This window comes from Pistacia vera, unplaced genomic scaffold, assembly GCF_008641045.1.
Source record: "Pistacia vera cultivar Batoury unplaced genomic scaffold, PisVer_v2 Contig849, whole genome shotgun sequence".
NCBI lineage: Eukaryota > Viridiplantae > Streptophyta > Magnoliopsida > Sapindales > Anacardiaceae > Pistacia > Pistacia vera.
This window is the reverse complement of record NW_022196722.1, coordinates 273,342-300,390: the sequence shown is the minus strand read 5'-3', so window position 1 is coordinate 300,390 and position 27,049 is coordinate 273,342. Positions and strand designations below refer to the sequence as shown.

Genomic DNA, 27,049 nt, shown 5'->3' with positions numbered 1-27,049 from the left:
AACCGAAAACTGGGCCTTTGGTCGAGTCGACTCCCGGTCTGGTTTTCAAAACATTGCATATTCCCACTCAAGATTTGGCGAAATCCTAAGCAGATACCCTCAGTTCCATTTATTCCAAATCCCCACCCTTAAATGAACGTTGTTAACGACGGTTTGGTTTTGACATGAGCTATTATGAAACTGCCCTTCACCCCATTCCAAACCGTAGTCCATTCTAAGCCACCCCATCCCAAACCGCCACCACAACCGGCCAAACCACCCTCATTCCAAACCACTACCACCATAGTCGGCCCACCCTACAATCAATCAACAAATCAAATTCACTCCAAAACACAGGTGATGGGTGATGGCAGTGGCAAGGAAAATCAGCGGCAACAGGGAAAAAACGCAGCAAATCAAACTCAAAACACAACAAATCAAACTCAAAACAAAGGCTCCAAATCAACCCAAACCTAGCTATCGCGTGAAGAGATGAGGAAGTGATGGACGGCGACCGACGACCAAACGACTGTCAAGGATGGAAGGGGTTTTCGAGAGGGGAGGTCGGTGAGGTGAATGACGGTGACGGGAGGGATTTTTGTTGCCGAAATCGACGGGAAAATGGAAAAATCATGCAAACCCTAGATTTGTGGTGGCCGACAATTGAGGGGTTCTCTTGGATGGGCGTGAGAGGGGTTTTGGTGTGTTGGTTAAGGGAAAGTGATTGGTGGTGATGGGGGTGTCCGACGATGACGAAATCAGGTGGTTGGGTGCTGCACTCACATGAAATGCAAAATCGCACGGTGAAGAAGAAAAAACTAGAGAAATGCAAGAGGGAGATGGATAGTCACGGCTAGATCTGGGCTTCATTACCGGAAAAGACCGAAAAATGGCCTACAAAGATGCCGACAAAGATTAGAGGAAGCCGAAGATGAAAAGGTGGAGGTGCAAAGGAATTTGAGATTTGGGGTTTTTTTAGGGTTATTTTGTCCTTTTAATTTCAAAATAGGGTAAATACTATTTTAGCCTTCCACTATTAAAGAAAACAGAATTAGTTTAAGGATGAAAATTTGAAATAAATGGAAATGGGGGTATTTGCTTAGGATTTTGCCGAACCTCGGGTGGAAACATGTCGATTACTCTTTATTAAAATAATCTAGCAGCGAAGAAACCAAAAATTAGTTACATTTCAAGCATAAACCTCTGGACATGAAATTCTCCAAATAAACAGCAATACGTGATGAAAATTTGTTATTGCAAATGCACTTGGTCGATATCAATCACAAAAAGAAATATTTATCTTCCATTGAATAGGCCACTGAAAACTTGGCTATTCCCTCCTAAAGATGCTTCCCACTCGGTTGAGGAGATAACAATTTGAGATAGTGTTACAACAATTTCTCTAATTTCTGGTCTGTTCACTGCATATTCACTTAAACACCAGTCAGCCACCTCTGCCATCTGCAAGTGTCAACAGTATTTAAGTTATCTCATCTCATCACTCTCTTAATTTAAGCCCTTTACACATGAACACAAATGCAACTAACCTTATACACATCATCCATTGGGTAGCTGCTTCGAAGACTTCCATCTACCACTTGCTCTAAAGCAGTCTCCGGATCTTCATCTTGGAGCACTTTATTAATCTGAGTAAACAAAATTTCCAGGTTTCTTAAGCTTGTTTCCTTTATAATTACATACAAATATATGTAACTAGTTAACTTACAATAGTAATTAGTGATTTCATCTTGGTGGGTTCTCGGTTATCTCGAATAAGAGCACGTTGACCTGTTATCAGCTCCGCCAGAACCACCCCAAATGCAAATACATCAGTTTTAGTGGTCACTTGTAGCTCCTTCACAGATCTTGTAAATAAAACAGTTCACAAATTCAGAAACGTCTATACAGTGTATCAGAAATATCCGCCAGTAATGGTTGTATTAAACAAAGCAACTCAGAAATGTTAAACTTACTCCGGAGGAAGATAGCCCGGTGTTCCTACCAATCTTGTTGCTATCAAGTCATCATCTTCGTTGGTTCGTTCCACAAGCTTCGCCAATCCAAAATCTGCAACCTATTGTTATCATGATTACATTAGGCTTTGATAAACAGTAGAAAAAGAGTTATAAACAAGTATTTGAATAACGAATCTTAAATATTTGTTATGATTTTGGTACCTTTGCTCGCAACCCCTGGTCAAGTAGAATGTTGCTGGTCTTTATATCACGGTGGACATACCGAGCTTTGGTGTGGTCGTGAATGTATTCGATACCCCTGGCAGCATCAAGTGCAATCTGAGTTCTTGCCGTCCAAGAGAGAGGTTGATGACCTTTTAACAATGGATCATGAAGATGATCACTGAGTGAACCATTCTGAACATATTCATAAACTAAGTAGAGGTGATCGTCTCCACTAGCATAACCTAACAGCTCCACCTTCAACATATATATTTCAAATTGTGAATTAGTCATTAGTAAGCATACACAAAGATAGTGGCATAAATAAAGTTCCATTTTATAAAGTTAAATCAATTGTCTCCTAATGTTGCTCTGTGAGAGGATTCAATCCAAAACCTCCTATAAATTAAGTTAAACTTGACAATATAACTTACCACATTTATGTGGTGGATTTTGCATAAAACCTTGAGCTCTGCAAAGAACTCTTTGGATTTGTTGGATCTCATCTTCTTTATAGCAACCTCCTGAATGTTGTAAAGCAATGTTCAATTTTGGGTATTAAATATTAATGTGTCTCAATAGAAATAAAGAAAAGTAGCAAAGATAAGCCATACTTTCTCTCCTAACACCCCAAAGTACACACTTCCATATCCACCCTGTCCAATTATCTTAGTTTCATCAAAGTTATTTGTTGCCTCTTCAATCTCCTCAAGGCTAAAAATAATTGTTCTTTCTGTTTCAAAAGCTGTCACATCTGCACAGTGCAAATTCACTATAAATCGGTAATTTCCTTCTCTTTCAATATTCTACTTATAGTAATTACCATGTATCAGGATTATGATTAAAGTTCACATTTCCAAATTAAAAGACCAAAAAAAAAAAAAAAAAGGATTGTGGTAGGACAATGTAATAGTTATTACACAAGATATCAGAATTCCATAATCAATTTATGGAGTTAGTTTAACGGAAACTGGGAGTTAGTTTAAGTGAAACTGACCTTCCATAGTTTCTCTTAGATACTGGCTGGGCAAGGAAACTGCTCTATGAGAAGCAGCAGTCCAGTTTGTGGACACAGGTCTGGAACCCTCCTCGGTGTTTTGTTGGGATCTGCGTCTATTTCTCCTGAAAAGAATACTATCAATGCAATCACCGAAAATAATGTCACAGTTGATATATGCCAATAACTATCCATTGTATCTCCATCCTGATCCAAAAAAAAAAAAAAAAAAAAAAAAAAAAAACAGTTAAGTGTTATTGAATTCAAAGATTTATTGAGTTTTGAGCAATAAAACTTCACCTTTCTTTCGAGATGGAATTCCATTGAGCTCCATGGGCACAAACAAAACCCAACCAACGTCTATGTAAGCTGGGTTTTGAGCCACCATTGTGTTCATGCTCCTTAAGCCGCTTATGCTGGCGAAAGAAGAGTTCCAATACTTGCTAATGTATCATGTGGCTGAACTGTGATGTTACCACAATTTGGACTCGGTTTCCACACACCCACATAAAAGATAAATGGGAACTACATCTCCTGCATGAAATACTGCTCTTCCCCTCCAATTCTCCAAGCTTGACCACTATAAAACTTAGCAAAACATCCACAAATGTGTCATTTGGCTCCACTGTGTAGGATGTATTATAGAAGTATCCTGTTTGTCCGTTGACGTATTGCAAGTACAAGGCACTGTTATTAGGTTAGTCTTGTGCTTTGCCATGGGAAATTGGCTTCATTTGTGATGGGTTTACAGAGTAAAAGAAGGCAACTTTTTCTTTTGGCATCTATTGTTGATGTAATACAATGAAGCATTACATGTGTGGATTTTACCAGAGCAAGGAAAAGAGTACATATCTGACATTCTGGTAATCACATGGGAGCCTGAAACTCCACAAGTAGAGTTGCCAATAAAGAGAGGATGAGAAGACGGGAAGAAGATTATCACAAAAGCCATAGTTGTTGTCAAGGGGATATTCCATAAGAAGGGAAGAAAGAAAGAGAATGGAATGGAATTAGAAATTCTTGTTATTTCTCTTTGTCATTACATGTTTGTAGTTTATTGAGATTAAAAAAGGCAATCGGTTTACTTTGACATTTTAATGTGCATTTCTCTGTTTTAGCTAGGTTCCAACGAGATGAGTTCATTCTAGAACATATGATTTTGTAGTTAACAAAGTTTCCCACCATATTTGTCACTTAAATTACCGGGGCTAATTTTTATCCGTACTGGGCTCTTGTCGATGCTTACAATTTGATTTGTTATGGATCAGGAGTGTAGTGCCGGTCATGTATGTCAAAAGTCTAATCTAAACCAACTGCAGTCGAATTCATATGTAAAATATAAACTATAACTACACTGGTCGTATTGCAATTTTTATGAGTTGGCTTACTTTAACCATACAGCCGGAACTCTACTGTCATGCCCATTGGGCCTAAGTGAGTGTAAAGTTATAAAATTTTAATGCATTCGTACTGGATAAGAGCTGGAGAAATTGAATTGGAAAGGTCCTTGTTTTCCTCGTCCAATGCACATGACCTGTTATTTGTCATTGTCTCTCAGACTGGAACAAATATAGGCATCGTTATGAGTTGATTCCTATCTTAATATTTGGTATCTGCTCACTTATCGATTGCATGTAAAGACTCTAAGCTTCAAGTAGAATGATATTTGGTTTATATTTATCCTTTATGCAGACGTAAGTATTTTTCAAATTGAGTCTAGGACCTTTCAGCTATATCCTTTTATGGGTGTCCAGTCCAAGACAGCAACAAAATTAGAAAGGTAAAGGTCCATTTCATTAGATAAATCGAGTGATTAAAAAAGGTTTTGACATTTTCATGTGTTACTTAACAAAAGTCAACTACACAGGCCAGGACACTATACTAAAAGTAATTAATAAGACATTTGGCATCCTTACTAAAAGTTATACTAACTTACAAACATTTTTACTATCTTTCTCTCAAATACGTCATATTCATGTTACAATTGATCAATTGATAAATCTTATCTACTAACAATAAGTCTCATTGACCAAGCCAATTGCAACTATCAATAAGATTATTGAGAAGTGTTAGTGAGAGATGTTTATGAGACTATATTATTGATGTAAATCGGATTTTAAGGTTTTTCTGAATACCCAGACGGCCAGGCGTGCTAAACTCTGCCCTTTCATTTTAGTATGTTCTACTGTGACGATCTAATATTAACCTAATTGTAAGTGATTATAACACGATCATTACGCCTTTAGGTCCATAAAGATGTCATGACCATGTCGTTTATGATAACTACACCTATAACAACAAGAATACAGATATGTCAACACAAGCTCCTTAATATACAAACGGGAAGAGTATAAAACGCTTATAAAATTGTAAGAAGACTAAACGATTTCCCTTCATATGCTGTAAGGACAAGGGGATTCCTGACTAATATGTCATTTTTTCATGTCTTATTCCATGGAGTCCGAGTACTTTACATTCTTTCCTAAAAAGCTTTTTTGACCAAGATGAGAATGTTGCTACTTCCTAATATGAAAACTTGGCTTGAGCTGTATGTACGGAAACAAGCTTAAGACAAGAGAAAGAACCAAGCTGTGAAGTGCATTGGAAGTAAAATGCAAACCTGCAGACAACTACAGATTCAAATCACCCCTATCTCGCTAATGTTTTGTCCACTTTAAACAACATATCTGGAAATGACAATAAAACAAAATTAGAAAAAAAAAAAAATGACGAATTAGCATTTCAGTATAGAGACTGACCAGAATCTAGACATAGAATCTTTTGAATTTATAGTGTGTTTAACAAGCGCTTTGACACCTTTAAGTGCTTTGGTGATTGGTTTTGCAGTGTTTGGCTGAGCTCTTTCAGTTTAAAAAAAAAAAAGAAAAGAAGAAAAACACTTCATAGGTTTTCCTCAAAGTGCTTTACTTTTCAGTCTCACAAAAACATCCTTGTCCAAGTTACAAAATAAAAGAGCTCTCACTTCAGCGAGAAAAAACAGCATGCATATTTGACAACAACATTAACTTTAAGTGGCTGACAAGCTTCAATGGGAAGCCGCATGTCCATGATTAGATTCAACTAGCTTTGTCAGGCAAGGAGTAATAAAAAAAACGAGAGTTCACAAAAAAAAAAACTCACCTTGGAAGGGGAATCTTCCATATATCTCTGCAAAAGGACTGTATTTTAGTAAAGCAGTTTGCTATAAATCGAAGCTAAGCTAGTAGAAAATGCAATTACAAAAGTTTCCCTATCAATCCTTTCCTTGCACACTAGGTTATCATTCTGGGTCAAACACCAATAATACTGAGCAAAGAGCACAAAGGATACCGCAATTTGAGCTTTGAGATCAACTTTCAGTTACAGATGGTTGAGCTTCAACTGAATCATTTCAATTAAGTGGAAGTGTTATCAGATGGGATAAAGGAAATATTGTGTTTATAAAAGGGTAGGAAATCTACCTTTCTTGACCTCAGGGCAGCAATTAGCCAGTAATGATTGGAAGCTAGGAGGCATTGCCGGAGAAATGCCTTCAAAGTTGTGATTAAGCATGGTTTCCTGGGTGCAATAGGGTTGCTCAACTTCAAACTCAAGTTTGGTGGCTTTCAGGAGTATAAGTGTCAACAGGACTATAATACTCAATTCCTCACAAGCTCTACAAAAACCAAAACCTCAGTCGTATCTTTTTTGATATCTGATTCAACAAACATTCCATAATCTATAACGTTTTTTGCCAATATAATCATCTGAAAAAAAATGCAACAATAATCAGTATGCCAGATCTCCATTTCCACCTACTGAGTCTATTAGAAGACACGAACTGCAACGAGATGAAATTTCAGATCGAAAGTCACTGCTCAGAGGCTCTGTTTCTTCCCTCGCCCTTCAAGATTTCCTGGAAAAGAACACACCATAACATCATTGCTATAAGAAAGAGGAGTATGTTCTTCAAACGATAACCTGTTCTCTCTTACATTACAAATTTCTAATTCTCATGGAATGGTGAAAGTATTTATCCCTTCAAAGCATTGATGAATGTCTCAGCTTCATAATTTGTTGAAAATCGCATGGCAAACTTCTGTCTGTAAACCGCAGAAGACCATTCACTGGGCTACAACAAGAAGAAAAATACCAAAGTTTGACAACATTTTGACCCAACTCCATCTAATAATAACACAATTGTAGATACTATGCCAAGGAGAACTTTACAGATTGACTGTAATAGTGTATTCTTTATCATCTAGATTATTGATTCTTTACAGGAGAATATTGAGATTAACACTTAATTGAAGATAGCTATGCCATAGAACTTCACTATTGACCTAACAGTGAATGCATTCTAACTGAACAACTCACTCGTGATACAATGAGGTAGCACTATCTGGGAATATTCCAATTTTCTAGTCACACTTCATCTGACGTAAAGAACGAAGCTGAAAATCCTAGATTGAAACGCTCACAGTTTCACCATGCCAATTTACTGAATTGTTTTAGAGAGAAATAGTACACACTCAAATTTATCATAAAACCAGAAGAACAGCGGATTACACTACGCAACAAGAAATACATAGCACATTTCTTCTGTGCCATCGTATGAAGTATTTCATACTTGGCAAAATCTAAATTGTCAAAGCCAAAATTTGCTTCACCTAAAAGGACCATCTAAACTCCGATATATAGAATTGTTCATGTCTCCACAATTCTCCGAGTGGTTTTTAAGATAAACATGACAAGGCAAGCATTTACAGAGACTGCTAAAACTCTTAACCATTTTGAAAACATATACTATTTTAATTTGAAATTATGACTAATCAGTTATCATTCAGGTAGCAAAAATCATAATAAGTATTAGCAGCTTGCCTCGCCTCAGAATCTCGGTAGCTCACAAATAAAGCTCTGCTACCCCTGGTAGGAAATCCCGAATGCATGAACCTGAGGCCAGGAGAACTGCAACTTGGAAACGTGTGCTCTTCCTGCACAATATTCGATCGTATAACTTAATTTCCAATTAAAGAAACTCTCCATCATGCTTTATTAACAATCAAATTTGAATAAATTAATATACGAAAACAACCAAAATTGCAATGTCTTATACACAAAGTTGCCTAATTCTGTTTACAATAATAATCAGGGAAATTTTAAGCATGAGATTACGTTACGGAATTACAGTATCGTATCCAGGCAAATCACACAGACAGCCCAAAATTTTCAGGATTGGTGCGTTTGACTTACTGATACATGTAACACAATTAAATTAAGAAGAAAAAATTAGAAACTTAATTTGATGATTTAATTGTAATTACAATGGCTCAAAAGAGAAGTTCAAGTAAACAGACACGCGCTTACATATGAGAAATCACCTGCTAATATGTTTATCATGAATAAGTAATTCAATTATAGAAGCTAACTTTAGCATATACATGGAATCACTTGAAATGAAGAATTTACGAAGTTGAAAAGATCGCGGGAATCTCTAGAACTACCATATCAAGGACTCACAGGATCTTATTCTGTAAACAGACGTGTAGGTGGGATCGGAGGTGGAGCGGTGTTTGATGATGAGCAAAGAAGCGGCGGGAACGAAGTTAGATCCAGTGCCATGTATGGCCCATAACGGCGTTGGAGAGGAACCAAAGGGACACGTGGATGAGAGAGAGATTGGGAATGGTGAAAGCGAGAGAAGTGGATCCGATGCCACTGGTCTCGACTGCTTTAACAGATGCTCTCCAAATGCTCGCTAGCTGCCGTTATTTCGAGAAATCCGCCTTTGTTTTTTTTTTTTTTTTTTTGAACTTTTCTCGGAATAATTTGAAATTAGAAGAGAGATAAGATATTATAACCGGAGAATTCTAACTGCCCTTGGTTTTCGAATTTACCATGGGATGACAACTTTTATAATTTTATTAAATAAATTCTCAAAGTTGGAAACTAAGCAATGATACCCTTTTGTCTTATCAAAATCGAATGGACCTTTAAAACTTTATTATACGTACCCTTTTCTAACTTTGTTACTTAGGTTTAACAAATTTTCTTATAAAGACGAAACAATTTTATTACAACACTTCTTCATAAGATCAAAGTTACCATTTTATCCCAACACTTTTTTCAAATTGTAACACCCCACTTGAGGTCCATACTTAAGATTGTATTTATTACTTAAAGGATTCATTGTTCAGCTTCAATTGAGTTTGTATGTTTTTGTGGTTAGCCTTTAATGTGAATTGGTATTTTTGTCTTGTTTTAGTTGAGTTTTGTTGAAGTTTGGTAATCCATCTTCGCCGGGCGAGAAGAAGCTTCGCCGCGCGAGGAGGAGCTGCACACCCACGGTAGGTTCTGCCCTGTTTCGCCAGGGCGATGGAAAGTTCTTCGCCGCGGCGACGAGCCTAATAAAAGTTTCTTGAGTTTTCTAGAGAATTCTTCTTTTGGGGCACAATGACATTCTACCCCTAATTAGTAAAGTGGGGGTAAAATGTAAGGAAATTTAGTAGAGATTGTGTTGGATGGGTGTAGTTGTAAAGAATCAAGGATATAGATGGAATTTCAAGGAAAGGCAAGGGCAAAATGGGAAAGGATGCTTATAATATGAGCTAAAAGGTTAAGGTGAGAGAAACCCTTTATCCCATCATTCCACCGCCTCTTCCATTTGCCTAATTTCTCTCAATTTCTCCATCCAATTTCCAAGATCTCCAAGGGATTTAAGAGAGCTTTTGAATAAATTTAAGTAGAGATTTCATCTAAAGCATCCTAGTAATGATTCATGCTTTAGATGTGAGTTTTCTTATAGTTATAGTGAAGTCTTATTTGGTTGTTCTTGTTGTTGTTTTGAGTTGGAGAGGAAGACAACAACAAAGAAAAGGAAAAGTGCTAAGAAGTACCTTTCCACAAGGTAAGTAAATCCTACCAACTTGAGTTTGCTAAGTTTTGAGTAGATGTAGGATTGAATAGAGATGTATGCTTGTATAATTATGTTAGTTTGTGAATTGAGTTGAGATGAATATGTATTATGAGAAGTGTCTTTGATTGTTGATGAGAAATAGAATTTGAGATGAAGTTTGAGAGATGTTGTGTGAACCTATTTGGAAGTGCTTTCTCTTGGCAGGATTATGAGTATATGAGGGAGTTTTCCCCCATTTTGGATGGCTAGAGAATAAGTATAGTAGTAATTTTAGTAGAGTATTTTTATGCACATGAGTTCTTGATGAAATGCCTAGGTGAAATCTGCCCTGTCACTGCCGTGATTTTATAAGTGATTTTTGGGCATTTTACGGTTTGACTAGGCTGAGACCAAAACATAGAAGTTATAGCCCTGTTTCGAAGCTTTAAAACGAGACCAAAATCGTAGCAATCCGAGGTGTTAACGCAAGTTATGGCCTTTTTAGTGTGACCTATGCAGAATGACTGTTTTGAGGAAATCTTGTATTTGGCATTTCATAAGTGCATTAGTGAGCATGAGCTATCTATACACATTTGTTTATACACTTAAGAAGTACTTGAGACATAGTAGAGAAATTGAGTATAAGCTACTTTAAGAGCTAAGAAAAAGAGAATAGAGTAGGTTGTGCGATGGGGAACCCGTGAGTAATGGGTAAGCCCTGCATGATGCCGCATTGAGAAGAGCGGCATGAGTATGAGAGAAGAGGTGTAGCCGGTGAGAGTAATGCGGATGAGGGCTATACCCGAGTACCCGAGAGAGAGATTAAACACTCACATGGCCAAGGGTCCGAATCCATGCATAACCGAGTCCGATCAGATAAACTGAGTAGAAGTCACATAGAGTGGGAGCGAGTCCCGGCCGTGCCTCTAGTAAGATGAGGCCGTGACTACTAGAGAAGAGTTAAGAAAAAGAGTTATGAGAAAGACAAGTAGTGAGAAGTATAAGAGAGAGTAAATAAGGATTGTAAGAAAGAATTAGAGAGAGAGAGTTGGGGATAGTTGAGTAGAGGATTTACTTACTGAGCATTATTTTAGTGCTCACCCCATTGTTTTCCTATGTTTTGCAGGATCAGGTGAGGACACGGTCGGATGGATGTCGGCACTCGAGGAGAAGCGATTACACTGTCTATTATGTTTTGATGACTTTTGTACACATTATAATTTTGTGTAAAAAGTTATATGTTGTAAAGATATCTATGTTTATATATGTTTAATAAAAAAAATTTGGGCCCATTTTTTTATATTACTTTATATGTATTTCATATGAGTATTTGAGTAGAAAGTGGCTATTACAAAATCAAAGTTAACATTTTATCCATCTACCCCAAACAATAAATAACGGAGTTAGATAAAGTGTAATCCGAGGATTAATTTTTCAAACTTTTAGGATCTATTTAATAAAAATATGAAAGTTATCATCTCAATGATAAATTTAAAAAGAGTAAACAACATATTCTCAGCCAAGGTCTAGCAAAATCCTAGGTTGGTACTAGGGGTGAAAACTGAGTCGAGCGACTCGTGAACGGCTTGAGCTCGGCTCAGTTTCGGCTTGAGCCTGGCTCAACAATAGTTGAGTTGAGCTCGAGTTTAAGCTACTCGAATACTTATTCTAGTCGAGCTTGATCAAGGTATAACTTGACTTGAAAAGCTCGCGAGTTTTTCCAAGCTCGAGCGTTAATTTGATAGTTTTCAAGGTCATAGGGGTCATGTAAATTTATAAGTTTTAAAATTTGCAAATCCACCCGTATTTAAATAATGTAAAACGTGATTTAGGAACAAGAAATTAGAACCCTAAATTGCAAATATATCTTCCTCTCCTTCTTCGTCGTTTTACTTTGAAAACCAAAACGCAACTTTCGTTCGCCGTCTTTCTCATCGTTGTTTTCCTCCCTCTCCTTCGATGGTCGCCAGCTTGCTTCATCTCTTCTCGGCCTCTCAAACTCTCAGGTACTGTGAAAGAGAGATTAATAACTTATTCTGTAATGGAAATAATGAGTATTTTTCTATTTTTTTAGGTAACTCTTGGAATGGGAAGTTAAAAAGGAACTAAAAGTTATTCTATAAATTTTGTTTCCCCTTCATTGGAACTTTGAAGTAAGCAGGAGGTGTATAAAAAACACTTGGTTTGAACTTTGAAATAAGAAGGAGGTGTATGTTTGGTGTATTCTGATCCTTTGATTCAGTTAAGTGTTATTCAAATATGTTGAAGAGAAAAACAACAATTTGCTTTTCTGGAGGATAAAAGAGAGCAAATCAACCCCTTTTTATTTCAGCTTTTTTATTTAAGGAAATTTGTCATCATGTAATTTCTTTTTTTCTTTCTAAGAGCTCGAGCTCGAACTCGATTAAAGCTCGAATAACCGAGTTCGATTAAAACTTGTTAACCGAGCTCGAATTCGACTTTTAGGAACCGAGTTCAAGTTCGAACTCGATACCTCAGGTTTGACTAGGCTCAAACTTGAACTTGTTACTATAGTAACCGAGTTGAGTTCGAGTACCCAGATACTCGACTCGACTTGATTTCACCCCTAGTTGGTACCCCTAGCTTCATAAATTCCAAATTCTCATCCTTAAATAGACGATTTTTTTTTTTTAAATAGTTAAAGGTTAAGTTGGTCATTTCAAATTAAATTAAAAGGTCAAAATAACCCCACGTCTCAAATTTGTGACTTGCATTTTTGGGCGACTTCTCTTCTTCTTTGCCAGTTTTTGGGCATTTCTGTCATCAAAAATCTGGGCCACCACCATCGTTNCATAGTTAAGTGTTATTGAATTCAAAGATGTTATTGAGTTTTGAGCAATAAAACTTCACCTTTCTTTCGAGATGGAATTCCATTGAGCTCCATGGGCACAAACAAAACCCAACCAACGTCTATGTAAGCTGGGTTTTGAGCCACCATTGTGTTCATGCTCTCTATGCCGCTTATGCTGGCAGAAAGAAGAGTTCCAATACTTGCTAATGTATCATGTGGCTGAACTGTGTATGTTACCACAATTTGAGACTCGGTTTCCACACACCCACATAAAAGATAAATGGGAACTACATCTCCTGCAATGAAATAATGCTCTTCCCCTCCAATTCTCCAAGCTTGACCACTATAAAACTTAGCAGAAACATCCACAAATGTGTCATTTGGCTCCACTGTGTAGGATGTATTATAGAAGTATCCTGTTGTGCCGTTGACAGTATTGCAAGTACAAGGCACTGTTATTAGGTAGTCTTGTGCTTTGCCATGGGAAATTGGCTTCATTTGTGATGGGTTTACAGAGTAAAAGAAGGCAACTTTTTCTTTTGGCATACTATTGTTGATGTAATACAATGAAGCATTACATGTGTGGATTTTACCAGAGCAAGGAAAAGAGTACATATCTGACATTCTGGTAATCACATGGGAGCCTGAAACTCCATCAAGTAGAGTTGCCAATAAAGGAAGGATGAGAAGACGGGGAAGAAGATCATGATCAAAAGCCATAGTTGTTGTCAAGGGGATATTCCATAAGAAGGGAAGAAAGAAAGAGAAATGGAATGGAGGAATTAGAAATTCTTGTTAATTTCTCTTTTGTCATTACATGTTTGTTAGTTTATTGAGATTAAAAAAGGCAATCGGTTTACTTTGACATTTTTAATGTGCAATTTCTCTGTTTTAGCATAGGTTCCAACGAGATGAGTTCATTCTGTAAACATATGATTTTGTAGTTAACAAAGTTTCCCACCATATTTGTCACTTAAATTACCGGGGCTAATTTTATCCGTACTGGGCTCTTGTCGATGCTTACAATTTGATTTGTTATGGCATCAGGAGTTTAGTGCCGGGTCATGTATGTCAAAAGTCATAATCTACCAAACTGCAGTCGAATTCATATGTAAAATATAAACTATAAACTACACTGGTCGTATTGCAAATTTTATGAGTTGGCTTAAGCTTTAACCATACAGCCGGAACTCTACTGTCATATGCCCATTGGGCCTAAGTGAGTGTAAAGTTATAAAATTTTAATGCATTCGTTACTGGATAGAAGCTGGAGAAATTGAATTGGAAAGGTCCTTGTTAATGTTTTCCTCGTCCAATGCAGTCATTGTCTCTTCAGACTGGAACAAATATAGGCATCGTTATGAGTTAGGATTCCTATCTTAATATTTGGTATCTGCTCACTTATCGATTGCATGTAAAGACTCTAAGCTTCAAGTAGATGAATTATTTGGTTTATATTTATCCTTTATGCAGACGTAAGTATTTTTCAAATTGAGTCTAGGAACCCTTTCAGCTATATCCTTTTATGGGTGTCCAAGTCCAAGACAGCAACAAAAATTAAGAAAGGTAAAGGTCCATTTCATTAGATAAATCGAGTGATTAAAAAAGGTTTCATTTTCATTGTGTTACATTAACAAGAAGTCAACTGCACAGGCAGGAGGCGGGCCAGCCGGCTACTTATTACTGATGTTGATGTGCCGCAGTGTATTTGATGAAAGCGTCGTAATTAAATAAGACATTTGGCATCTTACATTTTTTACTATTTTTCCCTCAAAAGCGTCACATATCAAATTACAATGGATTAATTTATATAAATTTTATCTGTCTAACAGTAAATCTCATATGATCAAACTAATTGTAAACTATTATATAAGGTTAATGAGAGGTGTTAGTAAAAGATGTTTATGAGACTAATATTATTGATGTAAAATCTGAATTTTAAGGTTTTTCTGAATACCCAGACGGCCAGGCGTGCTAAACTCTGCCCTTTCATTTTAAGGTATGAAATTCTACTGTCACGATCTAATATTAAACTAATTGTAAGTGATTATAACACGATCATTACGCCTTTAGGGTCCATAAAGATGTCATGTACCATGTCGTATTATGATAACTACACCTATAACAACAAGATATACAGATATGTCAACACAAGCTCCTTAATATGACAAACAAGAAGAGTAATAAAACGCTTATAAAATTGTAAGAAGACTAAACGATTTCCCTTCATATGCTGTAAGGACAAGGGGATTCCTGCAGCTAATATGTCATTTGTTCATGTCTTTATTCCATGGAGTCCGAGTACTTTACAGTTCTTTCCTAAAAAGCTTTTTTGACCAAGATGAGAATGTTGCTACTTCCTAATATGAAAACTTGGCTTGAGCTGTATGTACTGAAGACAAGCTTAAGACAAGAGAAAGAGAACCAAAGCTGTGAAGTGCATTGGAAGTAAAATGCAAACCTGCAGACAACTACAGATTCAAATCACCTCCTATCTCGCTAATGATTTTGTCCACTTTAAACAACATATCTGGAAATGACAATAAAACAAAAATTAGAAAAAAAAAAATTGACGAATTAGCATTTCTAGTATAGAGACTGACCAGAATCTAGACATTAGAATCTTTTGAATTTATAGTGTGTTTAACAAGCGCTTTTGACACCTTTAAAAGTGCTTTGGTGATGGTTTTGCAGTGTTTGGCTGAACTCTTTCAGTTTAAAAGAAAAAAAAAAGATAAAGAAAGAAAAACACTTCATAGGTTTTCCTCAAAGTGCTTTACTTTTCAGTTCACAAAAACATCCTTGTCCAAGTTAACAAAATAAAAGAGCTCTCACTTCAGCGAGAAAAAACAGCATGCATATTTGACAACAACAATTAACTTTAAGTGGCTGACAAGCTTCAATGGGAAGGCCGCATGTCCATGATTAGATTCAACTAGCTTTGTCATGCAAGGAGTAATAAAAAAACAGACGAAGTTCACTATAAAAAAAAAAACTCACCTTGGAAGGAGGAATCTTCCATATATCTCTGCAAAAGGACTGATATTTTAGTAAAGCAGTTGTGCTATAAATCGAAGCTAAGCTAGTAGGAAAATGCAATTACAAAAGTTTCCCTATCAATCCTTTCCTTGCACAACTAGGTTATCATTCTGGGATCAAACACCAATAAATACTGAGCAAAGAGCACAAAAGGATACCGCAATTTGAGCTTTGAGATCAACTTCTTCAGTTACAGTTGGTTGAGCTTCAACTGAATCATTTCAATTAAGTGAGAAGTGTTATCAGATGGGATAAGAGGAAATATTGCTGTTTATAAAAGGGATAGGAAATCTACCTTTCTTGACCTCAGGGCAGCAATTAGCCAGTAATGATTGGAAGCTAGGAGGCATTGCCGGAGAAATGCCTTCAAAGTTGTGATTAAGCATGGTTTCCTGGGTGCAATAGGGTTGCTCAACTTCATAACTCAAGTTTGGTGGCATTTCAGGAGTATAAGTGTCAACAGGACCTACAATACTCAATTCCTCACAAGCTCTACAAACACCAAAACCTCAAGTCAGTATCTGTTTGATATCTGATTCAACAAACATTCCATAATCTATAACGTTTTTTGCCAATATAAATCATCTGAAAAAAAATGCAACATAAATCAGGTAGTGCCAGATCTCCATTTCCACCTACTGAGGTCTATTAGAAGACACGAACTCAGAACGAGATGAAATTTCAGATCGAAAGTCACTGCTCAGAGGCTCTGTTTCTTCCTCGCCCTTCAAGATTTCCTGGAAAAGAAACACAACATAACATCATTGCTATAAAGAAAAGAGGAGTATGTTCTTCAGAACGATAACCTGTTCTCTCTTACATTAACAAATTTCATAATTCTCATGGAATTGTGAAAGTATTTATACCTTCAAAGCATTGATGAATGTCTCAGCTTCATAATTTGTTGAAAATCGCATGGCAAACTTCTGGATCTGTAAACCGCAGAAAACCATTCACTGGGCTAACAACAATGAAGAAAAATACCAAAGTTTGACAACATTTTGACTCCAACTCCATCTAATAGATAACCACTCAATTGTAGATAGCTATGCCAAAGGAGAACTTTACAGATTGACTGTAATAGTGTATTCTTTATCATCTAGATTATTGATTCTTTACAGGAGAATATTGAGATTAACACTAAATTGTAGATAGTTATGCCATAAGAGAACTTCACATATTGACCATAACAGTGAATGCATTATCATCTGAACAACTCAGCTTAGTGATACAATGAGGTAGCACTATCTTGGAAGGATTCCAATTTTCTTGTCACAGTTAAACGTAACAAATTTTCTTGGGCAGTAATATCACTGTTATAATATGGTAGTGTAACATGCATAAACCATATCTCTTTATCATCTTCAGCCTATCAAATGTTTTCATTATCCATATAAATTTGATGTTGAAAAGAAAGGAACCTGGCAAATTTCACTGTAGAATTCAAGGGTGGAAAAAGAGCAGAAACGATTACTGACTTGCCGGTAATTAGCAGTTACCAAAGCTTACATAATAAATTTGCATGAACATAATAAAGACAGGATATACACTTCATCTGACGTAAAAGAACGAAGCTGAAAATCCTAGATTGAAACGTTCACAGTTTCACCATGGCCAATTTACTGAATTGTTTATGAGAAAATAGTACACAACTCAAATTTATCATAAAACCAGAAGAACAGCGGATTACAACTACTGCAACAAGAAATACATAGCACATTTCTTCTGTGCCATCGTATGAAGTATTTCATACTTGGCAAAATCTAAATTGTCAAAAGCCAAAAATTTGCTTCACCTAAAAGGGAACCATCTAAACTCCAGAATATAAGAGAATTGTTCATGTTCTCACAATTCTCCGAGTGGTTTTTAAGATAAACATGACAAAGGCAAAGCATTTACAGAGACTGCTAAAACTCTTAACCATTTTGAAAACATATACTATTTTTAATTTGAAAATTATGACTAATCAGTTATCATTCAGGTAGCAAAAATCATAATAAGTATTAGCAGCTTGCCTCGCCTGCAGAATCTCGGTAGCTCACAAATAAAGCTCTGCTACCCCTGGTAGGAAATCCCGAAATGCATGAGACCTGAGGCCAGGAGAACTGCAACTTGGAAACGTAGTGCTCTTCCTGCACAATATTCGATCGTATAACTTAACATTCCAATTAAAGAAACTCTCCATCATGCTTTATTAACAATCAAATTTGAATAAAATTAATATTACGAAAAACAACCAAGATTGCAATGTCTTATACACAAAGTTGCCTAAATTCTGTTTACAATAATAATCAGGGAAAATTTAAAGCATGAGATTTAGCGTTACAGGAATTACAGTAAATTGTTTCTTATCCAGGTAAAATAACACAAAGACAGCCCAAAATTTTCAGGATTGGTGCGTTTGACTTACTGATACATGTAACATATCAATTAAATTAAGAAAGAAAAAATTAGAAACTTAATTTGATGATTATAATTGTAATTACAATGGCTCAAAAGAGAAGTTCAAGTAAACACTGACACGCGCTTACATATGAGAAATCAACTGCTAATATGTTTATCATGAATAAAGTAATTCAATTATAGAAGCTAACTTTAGCATATACATGGAATCACTTGAAAATGAAGATATTTACGAAGTTGAAAAGATCGCGGGAATCATCTAGAACTATCCATAATCAAGGACTCACAAGGATCTTATTCTGTAAACAGACGTGTAGGATGGGATCGGAGGTGGAGCGGTGGTTGATGATGAGCAAAGAAGCGGCGGGAGACGAAGTTGAGATCCATGTGCCATGTATAGGCCCATAACGGCGTTGGAGAGGAACCAGAGAGGGACACGTGGATGAGAGAGAAGGATTGGGATAGGTGAAGAAGCGAGAGAAGTGGATCCGATGCCACTGGTCTCGACTGGCGTTAACAGGATGGCTCTCCAAATGCTCGCTAGCTGCCGTTATTTCGAGAAATCCCGCCATTTGTTTTTTTTTTTTTTTTTTTGAACTTTTCTCGGAATAATTTGAAATTAGAATGGAGAGAAAGATATTATAACCGGGAGAATATCATACTGCCCTTGGTTTCGAATTTACCATAGGATGACAACTTTTATAATTTTTATTAAATAAATTCTCAAAGTTGGGAGAATATAGCAATGATACCCTTTTGTCTTATCAAAATCAAATGGACCTTTAAAACTTTATTATACGTACTCCTTTATCCTAACTTTGTTACATTAGGTTTACAAAATAATTTCTTATAAGACCAAAGAAACAATTTTATTACAACACTTCTTCATAAGATCAAAGCTACCATTTTATCCCAACACTTTTTTCAAAATCAAAGTTAACATTTTATCCATCGACCACAAACAGTAAATAAGGAGTTAGGATAAAAGGGTATCCAGGATTAATTTTTCAAACTTTTAGGATCTATTTAATAAAAATATGAAAGTTATCATCTCAATGATAAATTTAAAAAGAGTAAACAACATATTCTCAGCCAAGGTCTAGCAAAATCCTAGGTTGGTACTAGGGCTGAAAACCGAGTCGAGCGACTCGTGAACGGCTTGAGCTCGGCTCAGTTTTGGCTTGAGCTTGGCTCAACAATAGTTGAGTTGAGCTCGAGTTTAAGCTACACGAATACTTATTCTAGTTGAGCTTGATCAAGGTATAACTCGACTTGAAAAGCTCGCGAGTTTTTCCAAGCTCGAGGGTTAATTTGATAGTTTTCAAGGTCATAGGGGTCATGTAAATTTATAAGTTTTAAATTTTGCAAATCCACCCATATTCAAATAATGTAAAACATGATTCAGGAACAAGAAATTAGAACCCTAAATTGCAAATATATCTTCCTCTCCTTCTTCGTCGTTTTACTTTGAAAACCAAAACGCAACTTTCGTTCGCCGTCCTTCTCATCGTTGTTTTCCTCCCTCTCCTTCGATGGTCTCCATCTTGCTTCATCTCCTCTCGGCCTCTCAAACTCTCAGGTAGTGTGAAAGAGAGATTAATAACTTATTTTGTAATGGAAATAATGAGTATTTTTCTATTTTTTTAGGTAACTCTTGGAGTGGGAAGTTAAAAAGGAAATAAAAGTTATTCTATAAATTTTGTTTCCCCTTCATTGGAACTTTGAAGTAAGCAAGAGGTGTATAAAAAACACTTGGTTTGAACTTTGAAATAAGAAGGAGGTGTATGTTTGGTGTATTCTGATCCTTTGATTCAGTTAAGTGTTATTCAAATATGTTGAAGAGAAAAACAACAGTTTGCTTTTCTGGAGGATAAAAGAGAGCAAATCAACCCCTCTTTATTTCAGCTTTTTTATTTAAGGAAATTTGTCATCATGTAATTTCTTTTTTTCTTTCTAAGAGCTCGAGCTCGAACTCGATTAAAGCTCGAATAACCGAGTTCGATTAAAACTTGTTAACCGAGCTCGAATTCGACTTTTAGGAACCGAGTTCAAGTTCGAACTCGATACCTCAGGTTTGACTAGGCTCAAACTTGAACTTGTTACTATAGTAACCGAGTTGAGTTCGAGTACCCAGATACTCGACTCGACTTGATTTCACCCCTAGTTGGTACCCCTAGCTTCATAAATTCCAAATTCTCATCCTTAAATAGACGATTTTTTTTTTTTAAATAGTTAAAGGTTAAGTTGGTCATTTCAAATTAAATTAAAACATCAAAATAACCCTCACGTCTCAAATTTGTGACTTGCATTTTTTGGCGACTTCCCTTCTTCTTTGCTAGTTTTTGGGCATTTTTGTCATCAAAAATTTGGGCCACCACCATCATTCGATCCCTCATCATCTTTTTTCAAAATCCATATCACCCTACCGCCTGATCACTCACCGTTTTTCCAGAAAGGCCCATTGCTTTTTAGCGTAGTGGCCACTTTGCAGCCACTTTCCTAGCCGTTTGCTTACTTTAGAGAGACAAAGAACAGAGAGAGTAAAATTTTTTCTCCCAATTTCTAACTGTAGCGTGCCACTAACGTGAGCCGCTGATCCTTTTGGCTATAGGTGAGCTCACATTAGCATCATCAAAGCCGTCGGTTTTTTGGCCTTTCTAGCCAATTCCAACCTCCAAAATCATTTACCTGACCACTATTAAACTCTCCACAACCTCCTCTACAAAACTGATACTACCACTTGCAGTCATCACTCACCGTTTTCGATCACCCCTCTTACCACCTTGCGAAGTTGGGTAACTTCTCAACCTTTTTCTGACCGATCAGTGAGCAACCAACCCCAACCATTTACACCTCATGCATCTTTGTTTGCTGTTGTTTGCGATAGTGTGTTTTTTGGCCATTGCTGACATCTCGATCGTCATATTTTTTAGCCTAAAATCTTGCCCACCACCAACTCACTAAAAATCCTCAACCACCTACCTACCTACCTGCGTCCAGCCTAGAGCCAGCGCGCACAACTATCCCTAGTAGTTGTTGTGGCTACTTGCACTTTGAGCTCTCACCTCCACTTCCTCCAATCGCAACCACCCCACAAACACCATAAAAAAAAAAAAAAAAAAAAACAACAACAACAACAATAGCCCTTTCTATCACCCTTCCTTTTGCCCAAAAATCACCCAAAACACATCCCCACCACAAGTCACAAAACGATCGGAAAAACGATTTCAAAATGGTCATTTGTGTAAAGAAGTAGTGTGCTTTTCCGGCATATGGTGATTGATCAAGCGATAGGGTGATATGGGTTTTGAAGAGAAGATGATGAGGGATCGAATGGTGGTGATGGCACAGATTTTTTATGGCAAAAACACCCAAAAACTAGCTAAAAGAAAGGAAGTCAGAATGCACAAACTATTGCTGCAGAGTCAACTTCAAATAAGCCTCCACGGTCTAGGCCAAATGCCAAGTCTGCGGTGTGGCAACATTTTGAGAAGATTTATAACAGCAAAACGAACAAGATTGAGGAGACAAAGTGCATGTATTATGAGAAGACCTTCGCATATAGTGTGGCTAATGGCACTTCTTCGATGCGCAAGCTTCTTACAAGTTGTAAGAAGTTTCCTCAGAATGTAGACAGTTCGCAGACACTTCTCTCTTTCAAGACCACACGAAAAGATGGACGACAAACTAGTGAGATTGGTACTTGGAGATTTGATCAGGAGGAGTGTAGGAAGTTACTTGTTGAAGTGATAATTAGTACGGAAGATCGTTTCACGAAGGTTGAGCATCCAAAGGTTAGAAATTTTCTTAGTGCATTGCAACCGTTATGGAAGAATGTTTCCCATTTCACAGTGGCAAGGGATTGTTCGAAGATCTTCAATTGTGAGAAAGCTGCACTCAAGAACAAGTTGTGGCATTTGAAGTCCATAATTGCTTTGACAAACGATATATGGACATCTATTCAGAATTTAAGTTACTTATGTCTCACTGGTCATTTCATTGACGAGAAATGGGTTCTACACAAGAAAATTCTGAGTTTTATGAGAATTAGTAGTCACAAGGGTAGGGAGATTGGGAAGGTGGTGAAGAAGTGTATTATTGACTAGGGAATTGAAAAATAAAGTGTCCATTATAACGGTGGATAATGCAACTACTAATGATGTGGCAATGACTTACTAAAGGGAGAGATTGGTGGATATGAATGCTTTGATTCTAAATGGTGAACATTTTCATATGAGATGCACAACTCACATTTTGAATTTGATTGTGAAAGATGGTATTAGCGAGATTAAGGAATCTGTTAACCGAATTCGTAATGCGGTTAAGTATGTGAGGAGTTCTACTAGTCGAAACCAAATCTTTGAGAGATGTGTCAAAGAAGAAAGGATAGGTTATAAAGGTATGGTGCATCTTGATATTGCTACTCGATGGAACTCGACTTTCCTCATGTTGGAATCGGCAATCAAATTCAAAAAAGCTTTTAAAAGGTTGGAAGAGGAGGACTCCAACTACTTGGTTGAAATGACATATAATGTTCCTTTTGATGAAGATTGGGAAAATGCAACTGTGTTCGCCAAGTTCCTAAGGAAATTTTATGAAGCTACAACCAGGATGTCAGGGTTCAATTATGTGACTTCTAACAATTATTTTCATGAAATTGCAAACATTGTCACTACTTTAAATGATTGGGAGAAAGACTCTAATGTTTGTCTTAATGCAATGTCAATTAAAATGAAGGAGAAATTTAACAAGTATTTTGGGAGTCTTGACAAAATGAGCGTGATGGTGCTGATTGCAGCAGTGTTAGATCCTAAAAATAAAATGAATTATGTGAGTTGGTGCTACAAAAGAAAAAGATATATGTCGATGACTACGAAAAGGCTGAAAGGATGTCCGGAATCGTGAGACATGTGTTACAAGAATTGTTTGAATTTTATAAAGGACTTCCACCAAATTTAGATGAAAGTCAAGCTTCTAGTTCTTGTCCAACAAGCAGAAATGATCAACCTTTAACTGTTGCTAGTAGTCAGCGTGGTGGTATTGTCCCCAATCCTCTGAGGTCGGCATATGTGGAGGAGATGGAGGTAGAGGTACAAGATGTTGCCAAGTCAGAGTTAAACCGGTATTGTAAAACCCCTCCCTAGCCGAGTATTTCCAAAGTATCCCTTGGCCATTGAGAACCTAGAAAACGCACACCTAGGAAAGAAGTTTATTGTCTTTTAGCCAAAAATTAATTCAAATTGGAAGATGAGGAAAAAATTGATTGAATAGTGATGAACTATATGGCATCCAACTCCTCAAATAGAATTCCCTTTTTTTTTTTTATAAATTCTAATAATCCACTGAATAAACTTACTGTTTAAATTCCTTATGTTATATGAGAAATTGAATGACTTAAATTAATGAATTTAGCAGGAGAATATTCATGTCATGGAGTTTTGCTAAATTGATTGATGAGTTGTGCAATTGGTCAAGGTTACATGTTAAATGAATGAATAGTATGATTGAGCATGGGAGATGTTATCCCATATGTTTGCATTCATAATGGTAATGCATATAGCTTATTTAGTTTACTTATGAAAACATTTATGAAATGTTAAAGAATGAATTTCATGAGTCTCTTGAGGTATAAACCAAGATCAGAGGAATGAAATCTTTGTGGAAACCATAAGTCCTCTGAGGTGACGACCAAGAACAAGGTAATGGTTCAAATGAATCCGATCGGATAATAAAGACTAATGAAAACATCAAGTATAAGGACAAAAGAAATAAGCATGCCATGTTTATGAATATTGCATAAGTCATATATGTTCTATGTTATATTATATATGGTTATGTTATGACTTATGTTTATGTATGGTTATGGTATGACTTATGTTTATGAGAAAAGTCCAAAGTGTATGATATGTTTTATGAACGTGTTAATGTCAATGAATAACGGTCATGTCTTGTAGGTAGGTAAAGTCCTAAGTAATATACTTGTATAATGAACCTGAATAGTTTTTAAATGGCCATATTCCCTTATTGAGCGATTAGCGCTCATCCCACGAAATGTTTTAAAATGTTTTGCAAGTAAGGATTAAGGCATGAAGCTGGGAGAGGATTCCGAGGGACGCTATGAGCATGAAGGAATGTTTTAATGATGACTATTGAAATCAAATTGCTAGTAAATTTTGTAAAAGTGTGTATGCTCTAGTAATTGTTACTATGGATTTCATAATTTACTCCAATAATGGAAACTATATTATTTGACTTGTACAATGAACTTATTATAGTTTAGAAATTAAAAAGAAAATCTGTTTTTAAACTACAGGTTTATTCTTTAAATAGGATTTTAAAATAAACTTCTTTCCTAGATGTGCGTTTTCTAGGTTCTCAATGGCCAAGGGATACTTAGGAAATACCCGACTAGGGAGGGGTTTTACAGTTGGTATCAGAGCGTGATTTTGGGTGAAATGATGTTTTGATTGAATTGTTATAGTTATTTTATATTTAATTGATGTTGGTAATGGTGTTTGTAAGTAATGGAAGTATCATTCCCCATGCATCCCCAAGATACTCTCTCCAACTGATTGCTGTAAGTATTTTCTTTACTTGTTTAGTGAATAGAATTAGCTAACATTGATTGAAATTTGTGTGAGTAAAGGGTATGGCTACGAGGCGTTCACGAAAGGTTAATAGGAGGGGCGAGGAGAATGTCAATGAAGAAGGCACTAGTGAGCCAGTAGCACCGACTACCAATGCGCCCTATACGTCTACCCAAAATGCTTCTGTTTTGGATGAGGCTACAATCAACAGGATGATTCAGGCAGCCATTACTGAGGCCTTTAAGAGGGTTATCTTGGAGAGTATAAATAACCAAGTGAACACAAATCCCTCAACTTCAGTAGTTCAGCCTCAGCAACATTTTTTCTTTTTAATTTCTAAACTATAATAAGTTCATTGTACAAGTCAAATAATATAGTTTCCATTCTTGGAGTAAATTATGAAATCCATAGTAATAATTACTGTAACATACACACTTTTACAAAATTTACTAGCAATTTGATTTCAATAGTCATCATTAAAACATCCCTTCATGCTCATAACGTCTCTCGGAATCCTCTCCTAGCTTCATGCCTTAATCCTTACCTGCAAAACATTTTAAAACATTTCATGGGGTAAGCGCTAATCGCTCAGTAAGGGAATATGGCCATTTAAAGACTATTCAAGTTCATTATACAAGTATATTACTTAGGACTTTACCTACCTACAAGACATGGTCATCATTCATTGACATTAACACGTTCATAAAACATATCATACACTTTGGACTTTTCTCATAAACATAAGTCATAACATAACCATACATAATATAACATAGAACATATATGACTTATGCAATATTCATAAACATGGCATGCTTATTTCTTTTGTCTTTATATTTGATGTTTTCATTAGTCTTTATTATCCGATCAGATTCATTTGAACCATTACCTTGTTTTTGGTCGTCACCTCAAAGGACTCATGGTTTCCACGAAGATTCCATTCCTCTGATCTTGGTTTATACATCAAGAGACTCATGGAATTCATTCCTTAAAATTTAATAAATGTTTTCATAAGTCAACTAAATAAGCTATATGCATTATCATTATGACTGCAAACATATGGGATAACATCTCCCATGCTCAATCATACATTCATTCATTAACATGTAACCTTGGCCAATTGCACAACTCATCAATCAATTTAGCAAAACTCCATGACATGAATATTCCTACTAAATTCATTAATTTAAGTCATTCAATTTCTCATACAACATAAGGAATTTAAACAGTAAGTTATTTAGTGGATTATTAGAATTTATAAAAAAAAAAAAAAAAAGGGAATTCTATTTGAGGAGGTGGATGCCACAGTTCATCACTATTCATCAATTTTTTCCTCATCTTCAATTCGAATTAATTTTTGGCTAAAACACAAAAGTTTTAGGTCTATTTCTTAAGTTTTTAATACTCCAAGAATCAGCTCAATCACACTTTTATAACTTGTTATGACTGATTCAGTGAAGCACATACATATAAGTCTTAAAAAGCCAAATCCGAATTCTATTCATTTTTAACCATGTCACCTTCATTTGCACATTCATAGTATTTGCCATATCATTCTAAGTATAAAAGGCCATAAAAACCTCCCTTTTTACAGAACCAAAAAGTGTCAAAACATTGTCCAACTACAAATCTCTTAATTGGCATAATCATCCTCCACATGCACACATACACCAATCAACACACCCATTTAAACAATCCATAACCAAAACATAGCATCACACTCAAATTAACATAAATAAATGTAAGTTTCATCAACCCTAGGTGTTATCAATTGTAGTCATAAGGGAGATTTTTTCCTTACCTTAGTATTCAAAGCACAAAGACACTCCTCCTTAGCTCCGAAGGTTCACCCTTTCTACCTTACACACATAACCACTTATGAATTTCTCTTTTAACTAAAAATCAGAACAACTAGGGTTTTGAAACTCACCTTAAACCCTGAAATTGAAGTTCTTAATGTGTGGATGACGATCTCCTTCGAAATTCAACTTGAAATCCTATGAAAATTTGAGAATAAAATGCTTCGATTAGTGGCTTTTATGGTGGATTTGAGAGATGAAGAAGAAGATGATGCATTTGGGGTGTACAAGGCCTACTCCTCTCTCTTAAAACCTTGTAGATATTTATTTCATTGTTACTCTATTATGATTGGTCAATAAAAGTTAGATATAAGGGTCATTT

At 36.1% G+C, this 27,049-nt stretch overlaps 2 protein-coding genes across 2 annotated transcripts; both read right to left on the bottom strand.

Annotated features, from left to right (window-relative positions):
* Window positions 1-1,275: 1,275 nt before the first annotated feature.
* LOC116118580 (lysM domain receptor-like kinase 3) lies at window positions 1,276-13,559 on the bottom strand. The gene is given in 11 exon segments (XM_031404567.1): window positions 1,276-1,440; window positions 1,527-1,625; window positions 1,706-1,844; window positions 1,953-2,053; window positions 2,157-2,414; window positions 2,591-2,680; window positions 2,771-2,910; window positions 3,154-3,277; window positions 3,280-3,335; window positions 3,338-3,353; window positions 12,894-13,559. Coding segments are annotated over 11 exon segments (1,854 nt in total).
* Window positions 13,560-14,977: 1,418 nt separating this feature from the next.
* On the bottom strand, window positions 14,978-18,853 carry LOC116118579 (protein POOR HOMOLOGOUS SYNAPSIS 1). The gene is made up of 8 exons (XM_031404566.1): window positions 18,569-18,853; window positions 17,894-18,010; window positions 16,745-16,810; window positions 16,518-16,615; window positions 16,174-16,370; window positions 16,037-16,089; window positions 15,840-15,867; window positions 14,978-15,369 (listed from the first exon to the last, which is right to left on the bottom strand). Exons 1-8 carry the CDS (start codon window positions 18,851-18,853, stop codon window positions 15,311-15,313), a joined length of 903 nt encoding a protein of 300 aa, XP_031260426.1. The 3' UTR covers window positions 14,978-15,310.
* Between the last annotated feature and the right edge of the window lie 8,196 nt (window positions 18,854-27,049).